The following is a 20,049-nucleotide window of genomic DNA, read 5'->3' as shown; positions in this document are numbered from 1 at the left end:
AACTGGCCTGTCCAGGGTTCCGTTAAGACGAGTGCAAAATGTTTTTAAACGGCTTTTACAATACAAACAAAAAAATGAAAAGTTCACCGCCTCACGGGGTCCACAGAATTCCAAACCAGGAGCGTTGTTTATTTTGTGTTTTATAGAAGCATCATGTAACACCGGTGAGAGAGACACTGTCTGCTTAAAGGCCATCAACAGGTTTCCTGTGCAGAGGCTGCATTCCACTGGCCGCTCCGTTTCAGCACAGAGCAGCTTCCATGCAAGCAGGGTATTGCAGTGACCAGCTCCTTGTGCTCCGAGGCCTCCGTGATGGCTGGGGGGTGGGGGAGGGATTGGGGGGGGGGGTTAATACGCGGCCCAGGTGATGTCCAAGACAAAGATTCCGTGACAGGCAATGGAACGCGTCTTGAAATAATTCTAATTAGCGTTCTGTGGAACAATGGGGTTGGGAGGGGGGGGGGGAGCGGTGTGCAGCAGATGTGGGGAGTGGGCCGGGGGGGCTCCGCAGCGCGAGGGTGTGAGATGGGGGCTGACAGCTCAACAAAGAGCACAGTCTGGGGGTCGCAGGGCCCTGCGTGCCATCTGCTCAGCTGTGCGGATGAAACGACACGGGGTGGGGGGGATCGCCTCCAGACGGCTGCCTGTATTGAAGCTCTTCCTCGGCTCCCCTCGATTTAGAGTTCCGTCAGTATAATACTGCGCGCCTGTCCTGTATTGTAATGTGTTTGGGGGTTGGGATGGCACACAATGGCATTATGATGCACTGAGCAGGGGCTTCTATTGTTCGCCCCCCCCTGAATGCTGCTGCTGCTGGATCTTTGACCTGTGCGTGGGCCCTGTGCCGCAACAATGACCCCGTTGTTCTGATATTCTAATACCCCCCCCACCCCCTCGGTCAGCTGATTTGTAAAGACTAAAGCTGAGATGGAAGCTGCTGGGGGTGTGGCCAGCTTGTGACAATCAGAATGGTGGCGGGCATTTTGATTTTCTTAGTTAACCCTTCTGTGAATCCACCAAGCTGGGCATTGAATCAGCTGGTTCAGACAGCAGTGTTTTTAATCTGTAAGATGATACTTTGTGGACAACAAAATGCTATTTAAAAAAAAAAACAAAAAAAACAATAGGGTTTAATACCTTGAACTCTGCATCTTTTATTAAAAAGGAACTACAGAAGGGGAATCAATCCCACTACTAACAGAACACGGGGTTAGCACTATTGAAAAAGATCCTCTTTGCTAGCACTGAGGTCCTGGCACACACTCTGTTCAGCTCTGTCTCTCTGGAATACCCAGGGTGTGTTCCAGAACTCCTGGTAAACAAGATTCTACTGGAGTGCGTGAGAATTCCGGTGGATTCTGGGTTGATCCTCGTATCCATGGAAACAGGGCAGATTAACAGTCTTTTTACATTTCTAATCTGGAATCAGAAATGTATTGAAAGGAGCCCTGTTGTCCCTGGCTGTACAGTACAGTGCAGTGCATTGATTAATCCAATCCAAGCTCTCTCTGCACCTCTTCAGAGAGACTGCCATGCATTCTTTACAGCTGCGCTTGCAGGATAGGGCGCTGGCCCGTACAAAACAGTCCTTAAAGAAACACTGCAGCGTAATAGAAGATTGTAAAGGAAACGCAGTACTGCACACTGGCTTCTAATGTCATTCCCTGTTACCATAACTATATCATTCACAGCTTTAACAACCAGTCATAAACCACAATACTATACGGTCCTTTGAGTGCAGAGATAACAGTAAGAGTCCTGCTGCAGAGCAGTGTCACCCATTCCAGGTTTTACTACGAGCTTGATTAGCCACAGTGTAGAGATAGCAAGCTCAGGTGTGTCTGATTAAACTCCTAGTAAAACCAGGACAGGATCAGACTGCTATGGAAGGGGAGTCTTATTTCCATCCCTGCTCAGTGTACTATAGGATGATTTTTGAAAGGGCTTTATTGGAAGGATCTCTCTTGTGCAGCTGCGGACTGTTTGTCAATTTCATTTGCTTATTGAACCACACAAAACTTGCATTGATACCATCTATAAATCCGTCTGCTGTTTCTCTCCACAGCCCTGGAAGACATCCACGCAATACAGTGAGGAGTATGAGGCTGAAGGTAAGAACGCTCTCCAAGCGCATTGATTTCAAAGCACTGCTCCTCTCTTCCAAGGGATTCGTGGTTCAGACTGTCTGCGCTGACATTACTTATTCCCTGTGATGGTCTCTGGGTAACTGCAAGAACTCAATTAAAAACCTGCAGGTGCTTTCAGTGCTCGAGCGCCTGTCCAGATTGCAACCGGATGGCTGAGTCTGTCAGTCATTTTAGATTAAAGCCTTAAAACCTCTCGCTTTAAAATTAAAGAACAATATTTAAAAACAAACAAACAAAAAACCCTACAGTTGTGTGGTGCATCATGGCCAGTGGGGTGGGAGGTACAGCATCCCCTAGCTGTGTCGTAGTGGAACTTGTGTGTTTCCATACAGTGACTCTCCTCTCTCTCTCTCTCTCTCGCTCGCTCTCGCTCTCTCTCTCTCTAGGTCAGCTGCGGCTCTGGAACCCCGATGACCCTGGCACGCCCCGCGGGGGGCAGCCCCCCTCCCCGGACTGGCTGGAGGAGCGGCTGGGGGCTGTCTGTGAAGAGCTGGGGGTGTCTCGTCACGGCTGTGCAAGCTGCAGGCAGCTGATCTCGATGTGCGAGCAGCTGGGATTGGAGGTGAGGAGCGCTCCCTCTGAGAGTCTTACACCAGTCACAGTTTGCATGATAATACACAGACAAACATGTTGCATTATTGTGTATATCGTAACTGTTTGTATATATTTATTTACAGGTAATTACTTTAAATTTTGCTTATTAATTAATGAACGTAGTCGTCGTCTTCTTCTTAACGCTGTGTATTAGCTCATTACTGCCATCTAGTGGTCAAACACAGTGTCTCATTCTCTAAATGCCGTGCATTCCTCTCGGTTTGAGTTGCAGGGGCTGGACGATGTTTTTACGAATCTGGACCCTGACAGGATGATGAGTGTCCAGGACTTCATTTCTGGGGTTCTGAGGAACGGGACGCCCCCCACCCCCTCCGCCTCCACCCCCTACCGGCAGCTCAAGAGACACCTCTCCACACAGGTACACCCCTCGCCCCCTTCCGTGCCTGATCACCCCCAGGCCGCAGCTCTAACCGCAACCCTAAACCCTTCAAACCCCAGCCTAGCCCTCTGACCCCCCTCGTTGTGTTTTCTCAGCCGTTTGACGAGAGCGGCAGGCGCACGGCCACCCCCTCGGCGATGACCAGCACCATCGCTCTGCGGCTCTTCTCGGGGCTGGACGACGGCTCGGGCTACACCACCGCTGAGCGGCTGCTGGACGCCTGGCAGGAGGAGGGCATCGACAACTGCCATGAGATATTGCAGGTACAGGGCTGGGAGCAGGGGAACTGGGCTCCCACTGAGGAGCAGCTTGATACTGCAGGTACAGGGCTGGGAGCAGGGGAACGGGGCTCCCACTGAGGAGCAGCTTGATACTGCAGGTACAGGGCTGGGAGCAGGGGAACTGGGCTCCCACTGAGGAGCAGCTTGATACTGCAGGTACAGGGCTGGGAGCAGGGGAACTGGGCTCCCACTGAGGAGCAGCTTGATACTGCAGGTACAGGGCTGGGAGCAGGGGAACTGGGCTCCCACTGAGGAGCAGCTTGATACTGCAGGTACAGGGCTGGGAGCAGGGGAACGGGGCTCCCACTGAGGAGCAGCTTGATCCGCTCCAGGTTTCACTCGGAGCTCCGTTAGCCAGCGTGTAGAATCAATCACACTGCTCTGTGCATGCTTGGGCATGCCCCTCTCTCTGTGTTTCAGGCTTGTTTAATTGCGTGGCTGTGTGGTTGAGAAGTGATGTCTTGTGTTTTGTGTTGCTGTCCCTGGATTATTCTGTGAATGCGTGGCTGTGTAGTTGTGTTTTTGTGTTTTGAGCCCCGCTGTCTCTCTCTGTGTTGTTGTCCCTGGATTATTCTGTGAATGCGTGGCTGTGTAGTTGTGTTTTTGTATTTTGAGCCCTGCTGTCTCTCTCTGTGTTGTTGTCCCTGGATTATTCTGTGAATGCGTGGCTGTGTAGTTGTGTTTTTGTGTTCGAGCCCCGCTGTCTCTCTCTGTGTTGTTGTCCCTGGATTATTCTGTGAATGCGTGGCTGTGTAGTTGTGTTTTTGTGTTCGAGCCCCGCTGTCTCTCTCTGTGTTGCTGTCCCTGGATTATTCTGTGAATGCGTGGCTGTGTAGTTGTGTTTTTGTGCTTGAGCCCCGCTGTCTCTCTCTGTGCTGCAGGCCCTGGATTTCAGTCTGGACGGGAAGGTGAATCTGAGTGAGCTGACGATCGCGCTGGAGAATGAGCTCCAAATCACCAAGAATGGGATTCACCAGGCGGTGCTGGCCAGCTTCAAGAGTGAGATCCGCCACCTGCTGTGAGTGCCAGGGCTGACAAGCATGCAGCACTCCCTTCCATGCACCCTGCACCCTGCTACATGCACTCTGCACACTGCACTCCCTATTTACATGCACACTGCACTCTGTTACACACACATACACAAATACCAGACAAGCTAACAGTTTGCAGAAACAATTATGCAAAAGCAGAAAAAAAGCAAAAGCGAAACCAGTGGAAATACAGGGCATGGCCGTGCGTGTGACAGAAGAGCTTTATTTGTGAATGAATACATTGCATTGAGTTTGAAGTGTTGATGTTTTTACATGTGGTGCTATAGGGGGTGCAGCACACTCTGTACATCCGGTATAAACAGTATCTCGCACTTGTCTCTAATCAATCTGTCCGTCCGTCTTGTCTGTCCATCCATCTGCCAGGGAGCGAGTGGACCGCGAGATGAGGGAAAAGGGGAAGCTGCGCTCCGACCTGGACAAGGCTGACCGGCTCAAGACACAGATGGCCACCGAGATGGACGAACACCACCTCGCCATCGAGCGTCTCAACGACAGCAACCTCAGGTAGCCCGGAGCACCAACTCTACGCTTTCCTCTTGTTCTGTCCCCTACTCAATCATACTGCCCCCTTCTCTCCCCCTCTCTTCCCCTTCTCTATCACGGTCTCCTGTTCGATCTGCCCTTTCCTGTCCCTCTCCTCCTGTGCGCTGTCCTGCCCTGCTGATGTAATGAAACGGTCTCTGCTGCAGGAAGCTGGAGCAGGAGTACCGGGACAGGCTGTCCGCAGTGAAAGCCGAGCTGACGAGAGACCGGGACCAGATCCAGCAGCAAGCCAGCAAGCAGAGGTCTGAGCTGGAGAGGGAGGTGGAAAAGGTGAAGGAGGAGGAGCTGTACCTGCGAGACCGCCTCTCACTTGCACACAAGGTAACACAGTCCTGCCACCACAAATACACACAATGAGACCAACCTTTCACACTCCCACACATTACTTCAGTCTTAGAAGGTTTTGCATGGATTGTGCTCTACCTTAGTGTTCACCTGTGCTCGTGGAAGACCTGGATTGAGAGGTCTCCACGGCTGTGATGGCCATTGCTTATTGCCTCCAAACTGATCTCTAAACTAAACTCTCTCTTTCTCTCAGGAGAACATGCGTCTGGAGGCAGAGCTGCTGGAGATCACAGAGAAGCTGGTGGAAAGCGAGAACCTGGCCAGCAAGCTGCAGAGCAACCTGGATAACATCCTCCAAGAGAAGGTATAGCACAGTGTGACACACGAGGGGAGTCTGTTTAGCTACCATTCTGCTGTACCTGTCTGTCCGTGAATAAGCATATAAACAGCCAGCAGTTCTTTGCGGTCTGTGTCTCTGCACATTGCTGTGTTTGCCCCGGTGTGTTCTCATTCTCACGCGTGGGTGTGTGTGTGTGTGTGTGTTTACTGCTCCTCAGTTTGGTGATCTGGACCCGGGCAGCGCAGAGTTCTTCTTGCAGGAGGAGCGATTCAAACGCATGCGGAGCGAGTGTGAGCAGCAGTGCAGGGTAAGCATTGCATTCCGTCAGCGTCCTGCGACATGAGCATCGATTCAGAGTGAATTGAAATGCAGCGGACCCTCCTGACCCCTCCCTCCCTCTCTCACTCCAGGAGCTGCAGGACCGTATTGACGAGCTGCAGGCTGAGTTGGAGGAGTACTCCGCGCTGGGCAGGACATCCCGCCCCTCCCTCGGACTGTCCCTGACCGAGGAGTTTGACAGCAAGAGCGGCGTTGGTGTGGAGTCAGACCTTGGTAAGCACCGGCTCCCCCCGCTCTGTACTGGAGTCACGCTGTCCCTGCCGGCAGCATCCGAGACACCATTCAGCACCAGATCACTCAGCCTTGCATGCATAAGGGCTGGAAATAAGAATGCATAGGAGTCTTATTTCCATCACCATACATCATACATGAATTTTAAAATCTGTATCATGTTGATGTACTTATTTATTCTATTTCCCCTGAATTTAATCAAATTTTGCATGGAGATGAAGTTCTAGAACATGCCTATGTATGTCGATCCCCTAGCGCAAGAGAGAAGCGTATCTGTGTCTTCCACGGAGAGTGTTCTCTGTGTGTTGCTCACAGTCGCTGTCTGCTTTCCCCAGGTCTGGGTTTGGAGGAGGGTCATCCCTTCAACATGAGTCTGGAGGCAGAGATGCTGGTGGAGCAGCTGAAGGATCAGCACCAGCAGGACATGGCGAGCGTGAGAGCCGAGCTGCAGAGCAAGGTGAGCGATCAGGGGTGGCAGCGAGCTCCAGGGGGGTACAGAGGCTGCTGAAGCCTAATTGGACATTGTCAATCGGGGTGACAAATGGGGGTCAAATAAATGAAGCAAAAATATATACCCTTAGTGGTACCTTTTCAAACCATCATCTTTTTAAGAACTCTTTTCAGAAGCACGCTGGGTTGAAAACGTACATCAGGGATGGAAATAAGACTCCTAGGAGTTTAATAAGACACACCTGAGCTTATTACATATAAATTGTGGCTAATCAGGCTGGTAGTAAAACCCGGAATGGGCAAAGCTGCTATGCAATAGGAGTCTTATTTCCAACCCTGTATATCCGTGAGTAACCCTGTCAAACAAAGATCAAAGCAGATCTAGCAATGGAGGATTAAAAAGAAGACACAAATGTATATAGCAGTCTGCCGTTTTTGATCGGAGTTGCCTAGCTGCTGTAGTATTAAAGTGTGATGAAAATGTTTCATGTGGTTTGCTGTGTTGCAGGTCAGTGAGCACGAGCAGCAGGTGGAGGAGCTGAAAGCCGGCCACGCTCAGGAGCAGAGGGCGCTGGAGCAGCGGTGCCGGGAGGAGGTTGGCCGGGTCCAGAACCAAGTGCACGAGCTGCAGAGCCAGCTGGAAACCCTGGAGAAGGAGTGCGAGAGAGCGGAGCGGCTTCACATCGAGGAGAGGGCGGAGCTGGAGCGGCGGCGAGGGGAGGAGAAGAGCCAGGCCCAGGCCAGGGCCTCCGAGCTGCAGGTCAGAGTGGAAGCCCTGGAGAGCGAGCGTGAGCGAGGAGAGGAGGAGAGGCGGGAGCTGGAGAGGCGGCACGTGGAGGAGCAAGCCAGACTGGAGGAGACCCTGCAGGAGGAGCGCGAGAGGAAGCGGGCGGAGCTGGAGGAACGAGAGGAGGAGCTTGCGGAGTTGTTTGAGCAGGAGCAATGCTCTCTGGAGAAGAGGCACCTGGAGGCCCTGGAGGATCTGACTCTGAAACACAGCGAGGAGAGAGAGAGGCTGACCGGCCGGCTGCAGAGCCTTGAGCAGGAGATCCTGGAGGAGAGGTGAGAGGACACGGAGTAATGGGCTCCCTTTCAGTGGTATAGTCCTGGTCTGCAGTAGCTCAGGATGAGATGTCACATAAGATGTATAGGTGGGTGATGACAAGAGGTCAGTATCCCCTCTGAGCTGTGCTGTTGTGAAGAAACTACATTATTTATGTATTTCTCTTTAAAGGAGCACACACAACAAGGATTTAAGCAAAATTTAACAAGTTTCCTTTATTGATCCCAATAATCAAAAGTCACACTGTTTCACAGCTTAATCAATATCATTGTACACAATAATGAGGCCACTAGTTAGTAACAGAAATGAAGCAATCGGACACGGCGCTGGTGTGTGTTCATGGAGGATCTTGATGCTTTTCGAATGCACCTCCATGTACCTGCTGTTTATACAGTCTCTACACCCGTTTGCGTGCAATGCTTAGTTGCTGGCTTATCTCTGTGTGTCAGCAACATTTTGACCAGAGAAATCCTGCTTGCACCAGGCCAGGTTAGGCCAGGTCAATCTATCTTACAATAATACAGTGTCAACAGAGAAATGGGTTTAGGATTTGATATAGTAAGGGAGTCTTTTAGTACAGGAAACAAACATCTATTATGTTGCAGCGTCAAATGGATATAAACAGATGATCCTGCCATGAGGGCACTTGGTGCTAACTGTTTATTAATGATTGCCATGTGTAGGAAGAAACTGGAAGGCCACTTCAACCAGAAGATCAGAGAGGTGGAGGCCAGGTTCTCAGGAGACCAGGAGGCGATTTCAGAGCGATTCCGGCAGGACATATCCCAGCTGGAGGAACGATATCAACAGGAGCTCAAGGATCTTTCGGAGCGACATTCCGAGGAGAAGGCTCAGTGGGAATTCGAGAAGGAGGAGCTCCTCCATGAAGGCGAGGGAGAGCGGGAACGTCTGCAGGAGACCCTGGAGCGAGAGAAGGAAGTGGCATCCCAGGAGCTCATCCTAGAAAGAGACCTCCTGGAGAAGAGCCACAAAGAAGAGTTCAATAACTTAATCACTAAAAACCACCAGCTGCAGAAGGACCTGGAGGATATCGGAGCTGTGGCTCGGGGCAAAGAGATGGAGCTCTGTGAGCTGCAGAACGAGCTTCAGGAACGGCTGGAGGCCAAGGCTGAGCTTCTGGCCCAAGCTGAGGACAAAGCCCAAAAGCTGGACCTCCTTCTTCAGCAGGCAGTGGAAGACTTTGAGCAGGAAAGGTCCGAGCTGCAGTCTCAGCTCTGCAGCTTGGAGAAGAAGACCATGGAGGCGTGGTCCCTGTTAGAGGAAGGAACGCAGGAGAAGCAGGAGCTGGCAGCAGAGATCCGCAAGCTGGAGACCAGAATACAGGAGCTGGAACTGGAAACCTTGACCTTTTCAGAGGACTGCGAAGAGGCCAAGAAGCAAAATGTGGAAATTTTTGCCAAGGTCTCGCACCTGACTGAAAGGATAAAGGAGCTGGAAGCTGAAGCAGAGGCGCTTGCTGGCCTGCAAATGGAATCCGAGCAAATCGAAAGGGAGAAAATCAGCTCGACCTTCAGGATTCCTGAAGTGGAAGAACATGTTCCCGGAGAAATCAAGGTCATCGAAGGAGATGGTGAGATGCCTGAGGTTGCTCCTCTTCAGAAGAAGATCAAGCAGTTGGAAAAGGAGAGTAAAATCATTCCTCAGCTGCAGGGAGAACGCGATCATGCCATGAAGGAGCGTGACGACTGCTGCACTGAGATACTGGAGCTGAGTGAGAAACTTCAGGACCAAGGCAACCTCCGAGTTGAGTTGCAAACCAGGTTAGAGGCTGCTGAAGCAGAGAACCTGAAGCTCCGGGAGAGAATAACTGAACTTGAAGAAGCAGTCGATACCAGAAAGACATCTGTTGGGGAGCAAGCTGAGAGAGACAGTGAGGAGCTCCACTTGGACATCTCCAGGGTGATCGAACACACCAAAGAACTGGAAGACAAAACCCTGCAAGTGATGGAGCTCCAGAGCATGTACGAGGAGTGCTCTCTTGATAAGAGCAGGCTGAGGGAGGAAAAGCTGAAGCTGGAGGAGAGAGTCCAAGGTCTGGAGGAGGAGAGGGAGCAAAGATTAGGGGACCTGGAAGAGGAGTGTGCCAGGTCTAAAACAGAAATGAGCAGACTGGCAGAGGAGAACTCTTTTCTCCGCACTCAGATCGGAGAGCTGAAGAAGCAAGAGGAACTGCTCAGAAACCAGCTCCAGGAGACCGAGAGCAGCAGGAAGAAGGAGGCAGCCGAGGTGAAGGCCAGGACGGAGGAGAAGCTGCAGGATCTCAACATCCAGCTGGAGGCCAAGATCCAGGCCGTGTCCGAGCTGGAGGACAGCTGCGCGGAGTCTGAGCGCAGGAACGCAGAGCTGAAGAACGCCGTCTCAGACCTGCAGAAGAAATGCCACAAATTCCAGGAAAAAAGCCAAGCCCACAGGTAACGTAGCTTCTCATCCGGAGGAACATGGGAAGTCCTGGTCCCTCGTGCACGTCCCAGCTCAACTAACCACACGTTGCTTCTGTAGCCTGTTTCGTGCAGCTGGTCCATTTTGTCGTGTAGGGTAGCGCTTCTGCTAATGGTCAAGCTCCTATTGTCCTAACGCTTAATTGTCTTAACGCTTGCATGTGCATGGTGTAGTAATGCTCTTAGAACAGCATGTATCTTTAAAGGTGTATATACCTCTGGCAGATGGATTGGGAGCATCTGGTATAGATGCTTTTGTCATGTTTTTTTGTGTATTGTGTTTATACTGTAGTCTACCTGCTTTGTAGTTCTAATGTTTTTTACACTGCAGCATTAACAAGTGCCTTCCATATTTATCATTTTTTAAGATCTGTCTTTTGATGACTGTGTGCACATTTTAATTAAGTGAGTTCCCCACAACCTAAGGATGAATTGCAGCAATGCATTGGAAATGTTACATTCCACAGACTGTTTGGCACTACTACAGCGAAGGACTGTCTGGTTCTAGACTTCTCCCAAAGTTACATCATGCTGTAGGGATGGAAGTAAGACTCCTATTGCACAGCCTTTTCCCTCATTCCAGGTTTAAAAAAGAGCCTCATTAGCCACGGTTTATAGGGAACAAGCTCAGATGTGTCTTAACTCATGGAGTGTATCACAGCGCTATGCAATGGGAGTCTTGTTTCCATCCCTGTGCTGCATAGATGACGAGTCGGTAGAGGCTGGAAAGTTATCGGTTTTAATTGGCTCATATGATCACATGTAAGTGCACTGTGCTATAACTTAGCTCTGTCCTCTCTGTGTCGCTGTGTAGAAGCGAGGCTAGGAGGCTGGCCGAGGAGAATCTCTCTCTGAAACGGGAGATCTCTACACTGAAGGAGGACGGAGGCTTCTCACAGCTGAAACTGAAGGACCTCGGCGACACTCAGGAGGAAGTGCTGTAAGGAGATTTTCAAACAGTAACGCCGTTGCGCTGGGAGAGAGCAGACGTTGTATCCTCTCCATTCATAACTCCTAAACACTCACTCATAAATTCTCTCTTGTTCGCTTCCCAGGCGCAAGGTGGAGCAGTTTAAGAAGGAGAAGATGGCAGCTCTGAAGGCTGCAGAGAATTTAAAGAAACAGGTACGTTTCCTGAATGTAAACACAGCTGCAGGGGATGCAAGCTTCCTTCCCCATCATCTGATTAAGATTGTTATCCCTTCATTTAGTATGAGCTGAAGTGAATACAGTAGTCCCTCGCTAATACAGACCCTGTTGTGCCATAACTTCGGACATGCCGGACACAACAAATGCCCCCCAGCTATAATGCTGGGTCACTAAATTGTATGATCCAAAGAGACACGCTGAAAAAAGAGACTGGGACATGGAGAAGACCAGATGCATGTAAATCCCTAGAATTAAGAACACCTCGTTATTTCAGAAAACCTGTCTGTCTCCAGACATGTCTGGTTTAATGAGGGGCTACTGTAATTTAAAAGGGAAGACTGTTAGCTCCTCAGTTTGTTTGAGCTGAAATGAATAATTTAAACACCAAATGAAAGGAAAGGGAAAGCCTTCTCAATGCCTGTGTGTTGCCCAGGTGCTGGAGCTGCGGTCCCGTGGTCAGCAGCTGGAGAGCGAGAACGCAGAGCTGGCTCAGAAGAGCGGTCGGAACGCCGAGGACCTCGTGGAGCTGAACCGGAGAATGTGTGAGGTGCTGCGGCACCACGAGATCCGCGAGAACAGCCGCCGCCACCACCGGGAGGAGCTAGAGAGGGAGAGAGCTGCGCTGAGCACTGAGCTCAGCCAGGAGAGGAGCAAGGTGAGCAGGACTGGCACAGGGCACTGACACGGGTATGGGGCACGAGGTTGATGGCTGTGTAGATGGCTGTGTTGATGGTTGATGGCTGTGTTGATGGTTGATTGCTGTGTGGATAGCTTTGTGGTTTGCTGTGTGGATTAATGCATTGATTTCAAAACAAGAAAAGCTCTCCTCCTCTCACCTTTACCATTGAGTACCACTTCCGCACTGAGTGTTTTAAAAGCTGATTGGAAGCGAGTTTACCTGTCATCCGGGTCAGGTTTACTGCCGTACCGAGGCCACACCAACACATTAATGAATGGATTTATTTAATACCTACCAATTTGTATATACTTCTTAAAGGCAATTATGAGTGTGTATCAGCACACTCCTACTGGGTAAGCTATCAGGGGACGCCTACACACTCTCCTCCAACACAAAGATGATGGAGATGTATTTTATACACTGTTTTACAATGATAGCAATGATAATATTAATTGCTGTATTCTCCGGTCAGATGGCGGCGTGCATGTCCACTCTGGAGTCTGAGCTCTCAAGGGTTGAGGAGAAGAGCCGTGTGCTTGAGCAGGAGAAGGCACTGCTGAGCCAGGAGCTGTCTGCTATGAAAGAGAAGGTGAGTTTAGAGGGCTGGTACTGAGGGCGATGGTGTCTGGCTGTCTGATCCGCATCTAAACTGATCAGGATAGCGGCTGTTGTGCACCATGCCCAGATTAGTCCCAATGCAAAGTGAGGGACTGGCTACAATCCCAGGGCTGAGTGTTGTCTGTTGTATTAAGGGTGTCTCTTTTAAAGAAGGTTGTGTCTGTCCTGTATGGCTCGTTCCTGACCTGGTTTGTCTGTGTGTTGGTGTAGCTGTCGGGCTCTAGTGACCTGAAGAAGGAACTGCTCGGCGTGGTTTGCAAGAACGAGAAGCTCCAGAAAGAGAAGGAGACGCTGAGCGAGGAGCTGAACCGCTGCGTGGACAAGGTACCGACGCGCTTCCACCACAGAACACTGCTCCTTGTGTTACAGTGAAACATACTGTACACTGACTGTGACTGACCCCCCAATAGCAGTGATCCTCCATTACCTGTATAACCTTAGGCAAGGTGCTTCACAGTAAGTGCTAATCAGAGTCTGGGGATTGGCACTAAAAACCTTCTCTCTGCCTCTCCTCCGCTCTCCTCCCAGGTTGCGAAGATCGGAGTGCTTGAGAACCAGCTTGCTCAGCTCAGACAGGATCGGCAGGCAGTGGAGCAGCACGCTCAGACACTGAGGAGCCAGCTCAGCGCCTCCCTGGACAAGGTAGAGACCGGGAGAATGCTTGGTTTCTTCTTGGAAAATGAGAACATTGACATTAAGAAGCTCTTTAGAACTCTGTTTCACCTGTTTTTTTTTTATTTGCTTACTTTACAAACCGATGCTGCATTGAATTCAATGTAATCTGTATGTGTTTTTTCTGCAATCCCTTGCCCCCAGGTCCACAGTCTGGAAGAAGCAGTACAGAGTGTCAACCTCCAGATGGCTCGACTGAAATCAGACCTGCGGGTCACCCAGCAGGAAAAGGAGGCCCTCAAGCAGGAAGTGATGTCGCTGCACAAGCAGCTGCAGAACGCCAGCGACAAGGTGTGGCTCAGTGAATCACTCCTAAACGCTTTGTTTTCAGACTTCCCCTTTTCAATATCAGATATTGTCTTTTGAAACATGAGTGCACAGTGGGCCACAATCACTGCCGATCACCTGTTTGTTTTTCATCAGAATCATCTGTCCCAGTGTTGTGTAAATGCATGCGAAGATGATTTGCGAGAGTCCCAGACCCTGACTGTCTGTCTCTGTCTGTCGGATCAGAACCAGGTTCTGGACCTGGCGGTGCAGTCGACGGGCTACCAGAACCAGCAAAAGAAGCTTTACTGGGACGAACTGGCCAGACTGGTGGAGCAGGAGCAGCAGCTGCTGAGGCAGGAGAACGAACGGCTGCAGAAAGAGGTGCAGAACACCAAGGGGGACCTGAACCACTGTCGAGAGAAGGTAAAGAGGGGAGAGGGGAGAGGGGAGAGGGGAGGAGGGAGAGGGGAGAGGGGAGGAGGGGGGAGGGGGGAGGGGGGAGGGGGGAGACTGCTCCAGGAATCCAGGAGTAAGGCAGTGGAGGCAGGAGGGGGACCAACACTAATACCTGAATCACTCAAAAGAGAGAGTAAAGAGGGGGCTCGATCACTGCAGGAGAGGGGGATGAGGGGGATGAAGACTGCTGCAGAAAATGAGAGAGCTATGAGAGGCTAGACCATGAATGGAACACGTGTTTGTGCTAGAATGGTCCTTGCTGTGCACCCCTGTGATAGGCCAGTCTAAAGAGACGAAGGATCTTCCACTGTGGACGACTGCCCATGCAACACATTTATAAGAGTGGGATAGTTTGCCCATAGGGGAACATATAGGCCAGTTTGTCTGTGGGGAAGGCTAGCCCTAGTCGGGGTGTGCACCGTGCTGAAGCCTGAGCACCATGTCTGCTCCGCTCTCCTCAGATCCGGCAGCTGGAGGCGATGATCCTGACTCTGAAGCAGCAGAAGCAGCAGGGCCAGTCCAGCCTGGTGAAGGCGGTGGAGCAGGAGAAGAGCAGCCTGAAGAGGGAGCTGGAGCAGCTGCACAGGGAGCTCCTGGCAGCCAACTGCAGGGTGAGAGCACAGGCATTGCCTTCACACCAGCAACCCTCTAGTGGAATTGAGTGGCACTGACACATTCTAATAGTTGCTTAACTCGTCCTCATGGCTTTATGAAAACAAGATTCAGTCCAACACCAGGAGAAAAAAGGGATCTAGTGCTGCCCCGCCTACATGAATACAATAAATACGGAAATGTAATGTTTTAAAGCACAGTTAAAGCATAGGTAAGCATTGTAAGGTCCACAGAGGCATGGTAAAGCATATTAAAAAGCATGGCAATCTATGGTCAATGTATTGTATAACCATAGGAAAAGCATGCAAAATTACTGTGGTAAACCTTTTAAAGGTTTTGCAAGCTGGTTGGTGGTATTATGGAAACCCTTGTAAAAGTTTGAGTTTCTAGCAGGTGGTGGTTGTTGGTTTGGAGGGGTCTGAAGCAGGCCTGTGCCCTGACTCTGTCTGTCTGTCTGTCTGTCTGTCTGTCTGTCTCCCCTGCAGGTGAGCGAGCTGAGCGACTGCAAGCGAGATCTGGAGAGCCTGAAGGTGGAGAACGAGGCGCTGCGGAGCCGACAGGCCAGACTGGAGAGCCAGGTACTGGAGATGAGGGGCGCTCGACGCACGCACGCACGCACACATGCACGCACACAGTCTGACAAAAACTCACAGCTGCCCAAACAACAAAGGCAGACTGTATTGTGGCCAAAAGTTGAGGCGTTCGGCATTCTCAGTTTCAGTATGTCTTCCCTGCCCACATTCTCAGTGTTTTCTTTGTATTTTCTCAGTGTTTTCTTTATATTTTATGAATGAAGTGATTGGATGAGCTCATTTCGTCTCATTCCCATCTCCGTTAAGTTAAATACTGATACGATTGCTCTAATACTGGGTGCCAGTCAGGGTCTGTGCTGATGGGCGTCTGCTAAACCAGCAGCGTGACACCTGAGTGCAGTGCAGGTCTACCAGTCTACTCCTTCATTACACCCCTCCACCTCTCTGACTACCTGCGTGCTTCTCTCTCCCACTCTCTCTCAGACTCTGTGTGAGCAGCTCGGAGGGCTGGTGCCGAGGGAGCAGCTGGTCCAGGCCCAGCACAGGCTGCTGCAGGGGGAGCGTCGCGGGCAGCACCGTCCCGAGGACCTGGGGGGCCGGGTGCCAGACATCCACATGCAGCAGGTACAGTACAAGTGCTGACGAAGCAATACCACCCCCGACCACCAGGGGCTCACACCACCACTGTGTGCAGCAGAGCACCACTGAGAGATTGATAGACATTCACCCAGAAGAAAGCCCTGATATCTAACTCCGTGATTTACACATCACCAGTGAGGTTCTTCAGGAGACCGTGCGGGATCAGCACTCTTTGCTTGCCCTTGCAGAAGGAGGAATGTCTCTATTCTTCTTTACATTGTCACGCTGTCTGGAGTTCACAGTAAAGCAGTGCAATGAATGGATCTAGCGCGCTACTAGATCCACAGTATACTGTACGGTATACTGTACGTTACAATTCTGTTGTGCAGTATACTGTACGTTACAATTCAATTGTGCAGTATACTGTACGTTGCACAGTTGGCAGCCTTTGAAATCAGCGATTTCTTAAATGAATGCCACTCGCAATAAAGGGGTTTTTACAGTGCCTGTTTTCACACTCGTATAGTACAGATCATCATTGTGTCATCCTAGTCAGAAATCACAGATATTATATCTGTGTATATTGCAACCCCTAAGCAAGAGTGTCTCTCCTTTGCACGCACAGAGTCATGCATACACACGGTTATGGTAGTCATCTGCTCTGGAAGCACACTGGTAAATACATAGCCATGCCTTCTAGAAAATACAGTCAAACCCTTTTTAGTATCCTTTCAAAGGGACTGAGCAAATATTGCTGGCAGTGAGCAAGCAGAGTCAGGATTTTGTCCTCATTCACTTCTATTGATGATAATAAGCAGATGGAGACGTTGCCAGGAGCCAGAATCAAGCAGGCTTGTCTGCAATCAGATTGTAAAGACGGGAGAAAATAAATCTCTGGTTCATGCCTTGCAGATCTGAATCTCGAACCTTTCTTTTCTTAAAACTTTTTTTGAACTAATATATGGATCTAATAACTGAGGTAGCCCAGGCTTCATGCTAAAAAGGCTCAGTGTGACGCCACCCAACCAGGCTTTGGTATTGCAGCGGACTTGGGTGCAATTTGCTGATTTGTGTGGCTGTTTGGTTTTCAGAAGATGGACACTCCTTGCTTTGAGATACTAATTAAGTGGCGAATTGCACAGTTAACAAGTTCCACAATGTTTCAAGGAACAACTCCAGTTTGCACAAAACAAATGCATTGTCCTGAAAGGTTCTGCAATAGTTTTGATGCACCTGCTGTATTGAGGTATTCTGTGGGTTCCTCAAAAAAAAAACAGCAAATAAATAGATTTTACTGTATGCAACAACACATGGTCCTGTATCGTTACAAGTATAGCAACTACCTTGGAGTTTCTTCAAAATGCCTAATGAAAGAAAGGGTCTGACGATGCCTTCAGTCTTTGTGTTGCTGACACCTGTTGGAGATTTTGTGTCACTGCATCTTTCAGTTCACTCTCCGCTGCTGCCAGACCGCACTTTTCACCTGGTCCAACAGATTAAAACAACAGACCACTGCAAAACCGGCAAACACCGCAATGTGAAAGTTGTGGCAGTTTTGTACTGTTGTGTTTCATGGGGTGCCATCTGTACAGTAATGTGTGTTTTTGATTGTATGTATTTTTGTTAGCATATAATATGTCTCCTGACGTTTTTGTGTTGGTTGGAATTATCCTGGGTGTCTGTGTGTCTAGTTGTTTAAATACTGAGCTGTCTGTGATTAAGTTCTTCAGCTGGGAGTGGGTTCTGTTTGATCCAGATTCCTCAGCCTGGTGTTTTGTATGTGCTGGGTTTCTATGTGCTGTTTCTGTGTGTTGTTTCTGTTTGCTGTGTTGCTGTGTGCTTGTGCTGCTGTGTTTCTGTGTGTTGTTTCTGTTTGCTGTGTGCTGTGTTGCTGTGTTTCCATGTGCTGTGTGCTGTGTTGCTGTTTTTCCATATGCTGTGTGCTGTGTTTCTGTGTGCTGTGTTGCTGTGTTTCCATGTGCTGTGTGCTGTGTTTCTGTGTGCTGTGTTGCTGTTTTTCCATATGCTGTGTGCTGTGTTTCTGTGTGCTGTGTTGCTGTGTTTCCATGTGCTGTGTGCTGTGTTGCTGTTTTTCCATATGCTGTGTGCTGTGTTTCTGTGTGTTGTTTCTGTTTGCTGTGTGCTGTGTTGCTGTGTTTCCATGTGCTGTGTGCTGTGTTTCTGTGTGCTGTGTTGCTGTGTTTCCATGTGCTGTGTTTCTGTGTGCTGTGTTGCTGTGTTTCCATGTGCTGTGTTTCTGTGTGCCATTGTGTGCTGTGGACGAGGGTGTTCAGGGATGAAAATAAGACTCCCCACTGCAGGGCAGCACAGGCCATTCCAGGCTTTACTGCTTTAATGCTGCCTGAGATTGTTCAGAGAACTTTTAGTAGGTCACTCCTCACAGCTTAGCAGTAAGAGCATTTGAAGTATCCAAGGAATGCAGTCCTGCTCTCATGGTAAGGATGCCCGCCCCCGCAAAGCCGATTTATTAGGATTCAGACCGAAAAAGTGAAAAGATTAGAAGGAAAAGTTGTTGTGCTAATGAGAGTTAAGAAGATTTTCTTTTTTTTCCTTTATTCTCCTAGTAAAGCCAGGGGCGGCTCATACTGCTAAGCATGGGTGTCTTATTCCCACTCTGTGGTTTGTTGTGTTGTGCTGTGCTGTGCTGTGCTGTGTGGCTGCTAGCGGATTGCTTCAGGGTCAAGTGTACCTACCTTCTCTCTCCAGGGCGCGTTACCGGAGCAGCGTGCCGCGCATACAGACACCTACAGGAGGATCGGCAGGTTGTGAAGGCAGTTAAACACCGGTCCCCTCTCCCCTCCTGCCCCTCCTTTTTTATGAACTGTTCAAACTGGAATAAGCTAACAATACTCAAGACACTCTTCCTAGACTGCACTTCGGGAACCAAAAACTAAAACCATCACAGCGTGCAATGCAGCAGGGAGCTCCCAGTCTCCATCTCCAGCCAGTGAGGCTTAGCAGTTAGCGATGAGGACTGGGAACCAGGGGATCAGCGTTCCAGTCGCAACACAAAATATAAGTGCACAAAAAAACACATTTTATAAGGCCAAAAAAAATGTAGGGATGCAAAAAAAAAAAAAAAAAAAGGTTTATGACCAGCACAGTACTGCAACCTCATGTACTGCTGTTAAACTAATTATGAATGCTTTTCTGTTTTAATGTGTATTTAATTAAATTCATTTGAATGTTACACTTGCCAATTAACAAACAATGATCACTTTTGTTGTTTATATATATATATATGGTAGCCTACTGGCTTCATTGTTGTTTCCTAGCAATTTGCATCCAAATGCTCTCTTTGATAAAATTCTTACTGACCTGGATACTGTCATTTTAAATGATTTAAAGGGAATACATTCAGTTATCTTGATCCCTGTACTGTAACAAAGGGCCAGCAGATGGCACTGTTTAGTGCAAGCCTCTTCAGTCGCTGGGGCTTTGAGATGGAGACTGCTGCACTGCACACTGTAATAATAATTGGTGACAACAAGGTATCCTTGAATGGAAACGGAAGCAATAATCTTCAATGCACTCCTGTTTGTGTTTTATATAAATGTTATTAATGTCAGGGTGGAAGTGCACCCTGTTTGAAATGTATGTTATTTTTGTTTTAATCGTTGTCGTCCATCAGCAGCACTGTGTATATTGGTAGAGGTTTGTCCAAAGATCTGCTCACCTCACACTGTAGAGCTGTGAACCGACGGTACTGTACAGTTTATTGACAGTCGTATCAAGGGTAATTCAATACAGCCTTGGTTTTTTTTTTAAGCTTGCTTATGAAGAAGCTCCTCTTGCAATTTGTATCTACAGCGCTCCCTTGATATTCCACTATTCCATTATTCACTCATTTGATTATTTCACTCTTGAGCCTTGACGACAGTGAAGTTCTGTATTTTCTTGTATAAGGGGTCTTCACTGATTCACTCTTTTGTAAAATAAATAACAAAAAAATATATAAGTCTGATAGCAAAACGAGCACTGAAGTCTGATTTTGTTTAGCTTTCACAGATTTTATTTAATTTTGATTTATCTTTTGTTTTGCACTTCGGACATTCACATTGAAACCACAGTGCTTGTTCCAAACCGAGGTAGTCGGCTGTGGCAGTAAAGCAGGTTAATCTGATATAGCGTAGAAACTGCCCGTCTCAAATCCGTGTATCCTCCTCGCAGAAGGATTTCACAAGCACTGAAATTCACTGTGGTTTTATAATACATTATAATTCACTGAATCATTGATGACAGAATGATTAGAGGGGAGGGCTTGTTTGTTGATATT

General features: G+C 49.1%; 1 protein-coding gene across 11 annotated transcripts in view; it reads left to right on the top strand.

Moving 5' to 3' along the window:
- The window catches only part of LOC117421955 (ninein-like), a 34,901-nt gene that overhangs the window by 10,642 nt on the left and 4,210 nt on the right, over nucleotides 1-20,049 (top strand). For 3 of the 11 annotated variants that reach the window (XM_058990532.1, XM_058990531.1, XM_058990528.1), the window contains exons 5-29: nucleotides 2,066-2,111; nucleotides 2,534-2,709; nucleotides 2,968-3,120; nucleotides 3,237-3,404; nucleotides 3,695-3,754; nucleotides 4,304-4,440; nucleotides 4,838-4,978; nucleotides 5,164-5,338; nucleotides 5,556-5,666; nucleotides 5,860-5,949; nucleotides 6,053-6,194; nucleotides 6,548-6,669; nucleotides 7,171-7,724; nucleotides 8,409-10,157; nucleotides 10,999-11,124; nucleotides 11,240-11,309; nucleotides 11,767-11,988; nucleotides 12,485-12,601; nucleotides 12,841-12,954; nucleotides 13,159-13,272; nucleotides 13,447-13,593; nucleotides 13,726-13,995; nucleotides 14,490-14,639; nucleotides 15,126-15,218; nucleotides 15,657-15,797. In XM_058990532.1, the coding sequence (XP_058846515.1) occupies nucleotides 2,066-2,111; nucleotides 2,534-2,709; nucleotides 2,968-3,120; nucleotides 3,237-3,404; nucleotides 3,695-3,754; nucleotides 4,304-4,440; nucleotides 4,838-4,978; nucleotides 5,164-5,338; nucleotides 5,556-5,666; nucleotides 5,860-5,949; nucleotides 6,053-6,194; nucleotides 6,548-6,669; nucleotides 7,171-7,724; nucleotides 8,409-10,157; nucleotides 10,999-11,124; nucleotides 11,240-11,309; nucleotides 11,767-11,988; nucleotides 12,485-12,601; nucleotides 12,841-12,954; nucleotides 13,159-13,272; nucleotides 13,447-13,593; nucleotides 13,726-13,995; nucleotides 14,490-14,639; nucleotides 15,126-15,218; nucleotides 15,657-15,797 (5,388 nt within the window). Of the gene's footprint in view, nucleotides 1-2,065; nucleotides 2,112-2,533; nucleotides 2,710-2,967; nucleotides 3,121-3,236; nucleotides 3,405-3,694; nucleotides 3,755-4,303; nucleotides 4,441-4,837; nucleotides 4,979-5,163; nucleotides 5,339-5,555; nucleotides 5,667-5,859; nucleotides 5,950-6,052; nucleotides 6,195-6,547; nucleotides 6,670-7,170; nucleotides 7,725-8,408; nucleotides 10,158-10,998; nucleotides 11,125-11,239; nucleotides 11,310-11,766; nucleotides 11,989-12,484; nucleotides 12,602-12,840; nucleotides 12,955-13,158; nucleotides 13,273-13,446; nucleotides 13,594-13,725; nucleotides 13,996-14,489; nucleotides 14,640-15,125; nucleotides 15,219-15,656; nucleotides 15,798-18,479; nucleotides 20,018-20,049 lie in introns of those variants that run through there. The other 8 variants (XM_058990536.1, XM_058990529.1, XM_058990535.1 and 5 more) reach the window with 8 other exon arrangements.

Source organism: Acipenser ruthenus, chromosome 18 (genome assembly GCF_902713425.1).
Source record: "Acipenser ruthenus chromosome 18, fAciRut3.2 maternal haplotype, whole genome shotgun sequence".
Lineage (NCBI taxonomy): Eukaryota > Metazoa > Chordata > Actinopteri > Acipenseriformes > Acipenseridae > Acipenser > Acipenser ruthenus.
Note: the sequence above shows the minus strand (reverse complement) of the source record. Positions and strands in the feature narration are given on the sequence as shown.